Below are 9,431 nucleotides of genomic sequence, written 5' to 3'. Positions count from 1 at the left end.
ACAAAATAAATATTCAATAGAAAATGGTCTTACTCTTTTTTATATTACATATTTAAACAAATTTTCTAAGATTCACTTGGTATAGTATAACCGTATAAGTGGTTCTCACCTAAATCGTAGTGAGAGATGTGATAGGTAAGAGTACTGTTAAGAATACCAAATTTATCTTTGGGTTAAATACAAAAATGGTCCACGAACTTTACAGTGAATCTCAATTTGGTCCACTAACTATAAAAAGTGTCAATTTGGTCTATGAACTTTCCAAGTTGTATCAAACCAGTACAAATGTTAATTTTTATAAAAAAATTAACGAATTTCATCACATGAAAATGGGATGAACGGACTAAAATGCCTTTAAAAATGTGGTCACTTACTGTGCACATGACCAGTTTTCAATAAATTTTTCAATGAAAGTTAACATTTGTACTGCTTTGGTACAACTTGAAAAGTTCGTGGACCAAATTGACACTTTTTATAGTTAGTGGACCAAATTGAGACTCACTGTAAAGTTCGTGGACCATTTTTGTATTTAACCCTTTATCTTTTAAATTTGCTTTCCCAAATGTCAAGGCAATTCACTTTGGAACTCATTTATTTACAATAAATAAAATATTAACACATGCACAACCACATTATTTGGGATTCAAATGCATTATTTGATAATTCAATACAAATCCTTCTTTGGATTAGCCCAAGTGAGAAGAGAGGATAAGGAAATGAATTTTTATTTATTATTTTAGAAGAAAAGATTAAATTTTATTAGAAATCAAGATCGATACATAGATTAAATACAATCCATAAGCCACGCTAGACCATCATTTAACCGAGAAAACATACTATGTTCCTCAAACACAAGACTAGCAATCATATTACTTTTTCTCAGCTGATAACAACAACCCCGAGAGATTGGGTAGAGACAACAAATGACCTTACCTCTTATGCCAGATAATTAACCATTAAACACGCTTGAAGAAAACCTAACCTCACAATTAAAAGAAAAATAACTTGCATCCACAAGTTGCATGCCCCTAAGAAAACCGAAACAAGAAACTCTTTGATCCCCAATTAAACCACAATTTTTCTTGATTCAATAAAAAAAACCATTGCAGGCTTCTTGTGGATCTACGCCATACCCGTAACCTTTCTTCCTTCTTACAAAATATGAAGAAAAAAAAAAACAGTAGAAATAGTTTTAAATAGTGGGTGACACACTGACACTTTGGAATATGAAATAATTAAAAAGACAAAAAAGAGAGGAAATAATGTTGAAGTAAGTGGACAGCTACCTGTGTCGGCGTAGGAGGCTGCAAACCCATAACCCATGAGCGCACACAAACACTCCCTCACACCCACTCTCATCACTCATCAGAAGCAAAAGAAAGGGAGAAAGAGAAAGATAGAGAGTTTGATTAACTACCACTAACCACCCGCACGCCACAAACCACGCATGCATTTGCTTCCGAATCGGAGTTGGTGATCCAGGGACTGAAATTTGAATCCATCTTAGGGGTTGCAACCCAAAATGGCATTCATTCTGGAGGCATTGCTGTGATTCGTTGCGGACCACTGGATCGGCCGACCAAGAGAGCTATGGAGTCGAGAATGGATCAGTACGAGCTCATGGAGCAGATCGGCCGTGGAGCTTTCGGAGCCGCCATTCTCGTCCACCACAAGGCCGAGAAGAAGAAGTAATTAATTAATACATTCCCCATACTTATATATGTGTATGTTTGTGAAATTTGTGTAATGTATATATATAGCTTCAGATTTGAGGCTCATTTTGGTTTGACGCATTTCAGGTATGTGTTGAAGAAGATCCGCCTTGCCCGCCAAACGGAACGCTGCCGGCGATCTGCTCATCAAGAGGTCTCTTCAATACTCCAATTGTTGATTCTCTTATTATTTGCTACACTTTGCCTTGTAATTTCTATAGATTTATTTAACTGTTTCCTTTTATGTGTTTTGGGAATTTGGAATTGTAGATGGCTCTTATTGCCCGAATTCAACACCCATTCATTGTCGAATTTAAGGAAGCCTGGGTTGAGAAGGTTAGACACCCTTGTTGTTTGTGTGTGTGTGTGGATGCATCTATCGAATTCGTAGTGTGTTTTTTTTTTTTTTTTTTTTTTTTTGTGTGTGGAGTTTTTGTGTTATCCTGAATTGGAAGTGATGTATTCATAATGTAGGGTTGCTATGTTTGTATTGTCACTGGATACTGTGAAGGTGGAGACATGTGAGTTGTTCATGGTTATTACAAACTTGGTTTGTTCTGCCTTAATTCTTGTAATGTGCATTACCCTTAATTTTTCACACATTTTTGTCATCTATATTCCTCAGGGCTGAGTTGATGAAGAAAGCCAATGGGGTTTATTTTCCCGAGGAGGTATACTCATCCTTCTGTCCAGAAACACAAACCCAAGTGTACTTTTTCGTTCTGTTGCTTATTGCTAATGTTAGAATTCAATCTTACGGTTGGCTTATGTTGGTGAATGTGGACATTGCTCAGAAACTCTGCAAGTGGTTCACGCAGCTACTATTGGCAGTTGAATACCTGCATTCCAATTTTGTTCTACATCGTGACCTAAAAGTATGCTTTCCAATACCAGCACTAGTTATCTTGATTTTGCTATTGCAATTATTGGTTCTTAACATTGATCTGTTGTGTGTTTTTCCAGTGTTCCAACATCTTTCTTACTAAGGATCAGGATGTTCGTCTTGGTGAGAGCAGGATGGATTTGGAATTATGTCCTTATAATGATTTTTTAAGTGATTATGTCTTTATCCTGATTTTGTTCATCCTGGTCTGGTTTGTATATAGGGGATTTTGGTCTTGCTAAAACTTTGAAGGCAGATGACTTGGCCTCTTCGGTATGTGCTACATATGGAAATTGCTTCTGTTTCTGTATGTTATTTATTTATTTTAAACAACTTTTCTTCAGGGTTGGAATAATATTCATGGCTCAAGATTAGTTTCTGAGTTTTCTCCCTTAGCAATTGATGATAATTTTATATGGAATAAATCTGTACAAAATTTGGGGATTGCAACTCTGCATTTACATCAGCGACCCTTATAGATAGTATACGCATAATTTATCAATTTTTTTCATTATTTTAACAGAAAGCAGTTTTTTAATTAATTGCAAAACCTAGGCAATAACTAGCAGTTATTATAGTAAATTTTTAGCTCATTAATCTTTTAGTTTTATTTCTATAATTTTAGTACATCCAATGAAACATAAGTAGCCTAATACCAATGAGATATACTTGGGGCACCTAAAATGTCATAAATTCTTTATATATATAAATATATATATATATATATATATATATCTCATGCTCAAATATTAATAGTAATTTTAATATCATTATTTTTTATGAAGTTAGATATCTTTGATTGCTGACATTCTTAATTGGATCATATGGTGCAATATAGTTCTAGAGGTTGGTAAATGACCCTGCTATACACACACACACACATATATAGTAATTCAATAATGATATTATCATGGTAAGAATTTAAAACATTAGATTATTTTTATAAGTTGGTACAGTTTTTTCTAAAGCTATTCAGCTATTCCTTTAACCCTTTAAAAGAATTAAACTTCTCCATGCTTACCAAATTTCAATTAGTTAACATATGCAATTTCTGTATATTCTGCATAATAATTTTTGTCGGAATTATTTCTTTTCACATTTGAACTTATCCTTTTAAGATTTAACTATTTAAGTAACCGAGCGTGTACATGATGAGAGAATCATATCCAGGGGTCACATTGAAGGTTTTTACTAATTAAAAGTAGAAGAAATGGGTTCTCTGTAAGACTTCAGTTACTTACCTCTGTACTTCCATGTGCAGGTTGTTGGAACCCCCAATTACATGTGTCCTGAACTGCTTGCAGATATTCCTTATGGCTTCAAATCTGATATTTGGTCTCTAGGTATGCTGCCTTGTATGCATATCTCTGATATATATAGTATTTTTTATTTTTTATTTTTTGGTGGCTGAAATACTTGATTATTGGCCAGGGTGCTGCATATATGAGATGGCTGCTTATCGCCCTGCTTTTAAAGCTTTTGTAAGTTTTCTTACAGCTCTCCTGACATTGATTCTTCAGATTCAATATGATTTTTTAGGAATTCTAATTTACTGGATAATGATTTTTTTTTTTTCTTTTTACACCAGAACAAGTAAGTAGCTTCTTGAACTCTAATTTATTTCACAACAAACAAGAGAAGTAGAGGGAAAAAAGAAAAAGAAATCATAGTTCTTTTTCCAAATACGACTTTATAGAAATTCTAATCTTGGTCTGGTATTGGAGTGTTTCTATGTGCATCTTAACAATGATTTTCCATGTATACATTTTTTTTTTTTTTTGGGGCAGAGATTTTCCATATATTTTAGTGAACTAGCTAAGAGCCTCCTATGTAATTTCTAGAACCTGAATTGTCAATTCCATTCCATGTAAAGTAAATTCTTTTTAATATAGTAATTTCTGTTGTTTACACGGTCCAAGAAAGTTAATTGCTGATCTGAATGAAAAGTTTGTTTTCTTTTTGGTAGCAGAGGCCTTGGCATAATCATATATTTTGTGAATACCATCTGATGTGCTGTTAATTGACATGCATGCTTTTAGATATATTTGGGAAGAGCAACCTGCTTCAGGTTTCTAACTGTTCTGCCTATAAATTCCACCATTTTTAGGGTTTTTTTTTTTTTTTTTTTTAATTTCCTTTCTCTTTTATTACTAATGAAGTGTTTGGTAAGTAATGATGTCTGATAAAAGGTTGTGCTTTTAACTATGATCAATGCACTAACTATGGTTCACTCCTTGTTAAAGGTTTTCTTTAACTAGTCAACTTTATGTTGTCATGAACCATATAACTTGCTTGATTTGTTATTTTACCAGATGTCTAATGTTGGCATTATACATTTTGTTTCAGGATATGGCAGGATTGATAAGCAAGATTAATCGTTCCTCTATAGGTCCTTTGCCTTCATGTTATTCCCCGTCCTTGTAAGTTTCAATATGCTATTGATTAAGTTTCGTTTCTTCAAAATTTGGAGATACACAACATTACCAGGGTTTATGTTAATGTTTTCAATCTTTTTCCTGGAGCTTGCACTGTGACTTGGCTATTGCTCTGAATTGCTGTGCCTTTGGGCCCCTGTATGATGAAAGATATAAACATAGATGCATTTATATAAATAGTTGATATGTGCAAACACACACACACGCACACACACACACGCACACACACACACACACACACACACACACACACATATTCAGGGGCAGAACCATGATTTTTTATGTGAGGGAAAACATTAACCAAAAAGGGGAGGAAGTTTGATAGAGAGCTGCTTAATGGCTTTCTTACATGAGTGAGTGTGGGAGAAGTTATCAGTAAGGGATGAAACTGGAAATGGAGGGTTAGGGTGGGGCCGCGATGCAGTAGGCTAAGTTGAGAGGTTTGGTAGCTGGGTTGTCAGCTTGTTGCTTATAAAAGGGTGGGCTATCTTGGATCCGAGCTTAGATAGGATGGGCTAAATGTAAAAGCAGATCTAAATACAGGTAAAAAAAACTGGGCCAAAATTTTCCCCGAGCTGCAGCCAGGGGGGCCCTAACACAGTTTGACCCTTGTTTATATGCATACGCAAGTATATGTGGATGATATTTTGGAAGGATATATATAAACATGCCAAGTCAACATGGGTATTGGTTGGTAATATTAAATGCTTTTCCTGCTTGTAGAGATTAGATTGATAGATAAACTTTGGGGGCGTTTGGTATACTTCCCAAAAACTGTTTTCTGTTTTCATCTTTAATATTTATGGATGAAATAAGGAAGAAAATTTAAAACTGTTTTTGAATAGAGTGCCAAATGCCCCCCTTAATTTCCACCTTTTTTTTTTTTTTTTTTTTTCCAAATAATTGCTTTAATATATACTTTCAAAAACTGGATGCTCTGTACCACGATAACCAATTTGTTCGACATTGTGAATGCAGGAAAACACTAATCAAAGGCATGCTAAGAAAGAGCCCTGAGCATCGGCCAAGTGTAAGTCTCTCCCCATGATACTCTGCCAAATTTGACAAGTTTGAGCACCAGAACTGCATATTAATAATTACAACTTGTACTTTGCCAGGCATCCGAGATTTTGAAGCACCCTTATTTGCAGCCTTATGTTGAACAATATCGTCCATCCTTTGTCACTCGAACAGCTTTCTCCCCAGATAAGCCTATATCTGCAGCTCGTGAATATCGGAGAAACATGGCAGAAAGCCAAAACAGTAATAGTTCAAGCAGTGATAAAGATAGTTTGCGTTCAATTGAGAAAAACATTCAAGCAATGGAGTCAAACTCTGATAATAAGGCTACTGAGACAGATTTTGTTTCTGTCGATGGTAAAGATGGCTCTAGGCAGCTCCTGCCTACTAAAGAACATGGCCCGAATGTTTGCACTGTCAAAACAGAAGAACAAGAGTTGATGAAACCTTCTCATTCTGAACAGAAATCCAATGTTGAATTGAGGCAACCAAAAACCATTAGGAATATAATGCTGGCTTTGAAAGAAGGAAAAATTAGGGAAAATAGTTCACCAATGAGAACTCGTACAAAGGCTGGTGCATCCACCCAAAGAACTAACGTGGATGCAGTGTCTAAAATACCCAGGCTGAGTGCTGTTTCTCCTGTTATCAAGTCTAGTCCTGAAACACCAACTGTTGCACCATCAAAGGCAATCCCTGATTCTGAAAAACGAACACAGGGATCCCATCCTTTAAAGTATCAGGTAATAATATGGTTTATATTTATTTATTTTTACTTTTTGAAATTATTGTTTATTTTTATTTAATATGTGGAATAAACTGATTATTGATGTAGTGTGGTTTGTTTATACAGTTTCCCATAGTTGACTCCTCACCAAAAACTAAGGCCAGACATGATGGTACTCCTCCCCCTGTTCCTATAAAACAAGTTGTTGAAGATGGACTTCCTAAGGCTAGGCAAAGGACCCCTCCTACGATGGTTGGACGTTCTTCATTACCTGGACGGATGAAGCAAGTGGGGGTTGATGCTCCAGATTTAGTGAGCAATGCTGCGAGGATAGGTCCAATAGAAATATCCCAAGAGCCTGAAAAGAATCCTCCTCAAGTGGCCAAGGGTTGCCAAACAAACTTTTCTAGAGAGGTCACAGAAGAGCCTCAAAGAGACCAAGAAAGAGGTTCAAGAGGAATGCAAACAGATAGTAGCAATTCTATCTCCTCTTCTGTGTCAGTTCAAGGATTTGAGATTTGTGATGATGCGACAACTCCTTTTATTGACATGACAGAGCAGATGCTTCCTGATTATGGCAGTGTCACCCACACTGAGAGTACAGAGTCTCCAGCGAGCTGCTCAACTGCTACTCATTTTCATTCGGTGATGTCTGAAACTGCAGAAAACCATGGGCATACCAATAAATCTGGATGCTTAATTGAAACCTCTGAGGCTATTCTGGATCTTCACAATAGAACCGCTGGTGATGAACAAGTGAGTCCAACTGTTGCTCGTGATCTCCCAGTCACAATTTCTGAAGAAAGATTTATTTGTAAAGATCATACCCCTGTAAGCAGGCCCAGTAGTACGCCTGATACAGTGATCGAATCAAAACTTACATCTACATCTAGTGGTCATGACAAGTTCACTGTAAGGGAACTTCTATCCCCAGTAGAAGACACTACCCTTTCCACTGCCCCTCCTCCCATTTCTTCAAGCCAAAATAGTTTTAAAGCAGACAAAGGAACCACTTTGCAAAATCCAACAATTGAAAATCCAGCTGCTGCCCATCTTCCTCCAGCTTTTGATGATGTTATACATGTCATACGGCATAGCAGCTTCCGTGTTGGGAGTGAGCAGCCAGTAATGGAATCTGTTGAGGTGGGGGTTCAGAATGTGGATGTTGGTAAGCTGATAAATGTAGTAAGGGATGAATTGGAGATGCGAAATGTGACTTCCCCTGCCCCTGCGGCTCTTAAATCATCAAATTGCTCTGAAACAGTAAGCCCAAAATCAAATATTTCGGATCACTCTGGCACCAAAGAAACAGAGATCACAAACCATGTTCCTTCAAGTCAAAAATCTGATTCCTCTGAGCCAACAAAGCCCACCCCCCCTATGACTGAAGAGGAAACACCAGGGAAGGAAATCTTGGATGTCAAATCTTTTAGGCAGAGGGCAGAGGCACTTGAAGGACTACTTGAATTATCTGCAGATTTGCTGCAGCATAATAGATTGGAGGAACTCTCAGTTGTTTTGAGGCCATTTGGGAAAGATAAAGTCTCCCCAAGAGAGACAGCAATCTGGTTAGCAAAGAGTCTTAAAGGAATGATGATTGATGATGGTGGACGGAGTACATGAAGCATCATATGATTCATATCTATAGTAAGCTTGCTCTTGTTGATGTTACTCAAAATTGCAATAGCAGTCTCAACTTTTTTTCATGCCTTTTGAAAATTCAAATCCACTTTGAGTTCTAAAGAGAACAACCAAGTGGCAAGTGCCCTCTTTCTTCTTTCCATTTTGTAATTCTTTGAATGCATTTGGTTGTTGTACATAGTGACTATACAAATTATAACATTGTCTTCTTCAAATGTACGATATGCTGTAGCTCGCAGTCAATGTTAGTATTGATGCACTTGTTGATTAGTTTTGTTCTTTTCCGACGAAATAAGAGAAGTGATAGTATCTGGAGAAACGAAAAGTGTTTTGTAATTATGGCATAGAAAACTGATGTTTAGTTAGGGGTTTGAAACCAATTCTTTGGTTACGATTTAAGTGATCTTCTCAACAATCTGATGAAGGTGATTGTAAGCTTAACAAAAAAGGGACCCAAAAGAAAAAGATAAAATTTCACTTTGATGTCTTTGCACAACGGAGATCTTGATAACAAACTTCGCAAGGAAATTATTCTTACTGAAGAAGTTAAGTTCTCTCATTATCTAGTTATTGTGTATGAGGGAGGAATCAAAAAAATGTTAGAATTATGATAGATCATGGCTTCGATCCAATTCAAAGTATATACAACCTTTTCAAGAATGAGATGAAGATGTATATAGTGCAAAGTTAAACTCAAGAACTTTTTTTATTAAATTGCGGTTGTAGAATATTTATGGGTTGAAAGTAAATAAATGTGTTGCTCAACAGTTTCAAGGTTCTTCTGTTGTACAAAAGAACCATTCTCTCAATGACTCTGGTTGCAGATCTCGAGTTGAAGATGTGTTGAAGAAGTTTGGAGACTAAGTTAGGATTAATGGAGGGTTCGGGTGCTTTGAAAATGAAAGGCACTTCTTGGATATGGGTCAGGATTTGAGCAAAGGGAAGGTAGTTTTTGATGTGGAGGTCACTACTAGAAAAATGGGCTATAGGGGCTTTTGAGTAGGGGCAGAATA

General features: G+C 36.4%; 1 protein-coding gene across 1 annotated transcript; it reads left to right on the top strand.

The window, feature by feature from the left end:
* The first annotated feature begins 1,348 nt into the window (after positions 1-1,348).
* NEK6 (serine/threonine-protein kinase NEK5) lies at positions 1,349-8,743 on the top strand. The gene is made up of 14 exons (XM_086243770.1): positions 1,349-1,688; positions 1,800-1,866; positions 1,983-2,048; positions 2,187-2,233; positions 2,338-2,383; positions 2,507-2,587; positions 2,676-2,718; positions 2,819-2,868; positions 3,857-3,938; positions 4,027-4,076; positions 4,942-5,015; positions 6,009-6,060; positions 6,149-6,793; positions 6,904-8,743. Exons 1-14 carry the CDS (start codon positions 1,591-1,593, stop codon positions 8,398-8,400), a joined length of 2,898 nt encoding a protein of 965 aa, XP_086099896.1. The 5' UTR covers positions 1,349-1,590; the 3' UTR covers positions 8,401-8,743.
* Positions 8,744-9,431: the final 688 nt, after the last annotated feature.

Source organism: Dryas octopetala, chromosome 1 (genome assembly GCF_963921425.1).
Source record: "Dryas octopetala chromosome 1, drDryOcto1.1, whole genome shotgun sequence".
In the NCBI taxonomy this organism is placed as follows: domain Eukaryota; kingdom Viridiplantae; phylum Streptophyta; class Magnoliopsida; order Rosales; family Rosaceae; genus Dryas; species Dryas octopetala.
Note: the sequence above shows the minus strand (reverse complement) of the source record. Positions and strands in the feature narration are given on the sequence as shown.

Excerpts from the sequence above, each read along its gene's own strand:
- NEK6 (XM_086243770.1), top strand. The coding sequence starts at position 1,591 with ATGGAGTCGAGAATGGATCAGTACGAGCTCATGGAGCAGATCGGCCGT. Across the intron at positions 2,049-2,186 it reads AGGAAGCCTGGGTTGAGAAG|GGTTGCTATGTTTGTATTGT; the intron begins GTTAGACACCCT and ends TTCATAATGTAG. Across the intron at positions 2,234-2,337 it reads TACTGTGAAGGTGGAGACAT|GGCTGAGTTGATGAAGAAAG; the intron begins GTGAGTTGTTCA and ends TATATTCCTCAG.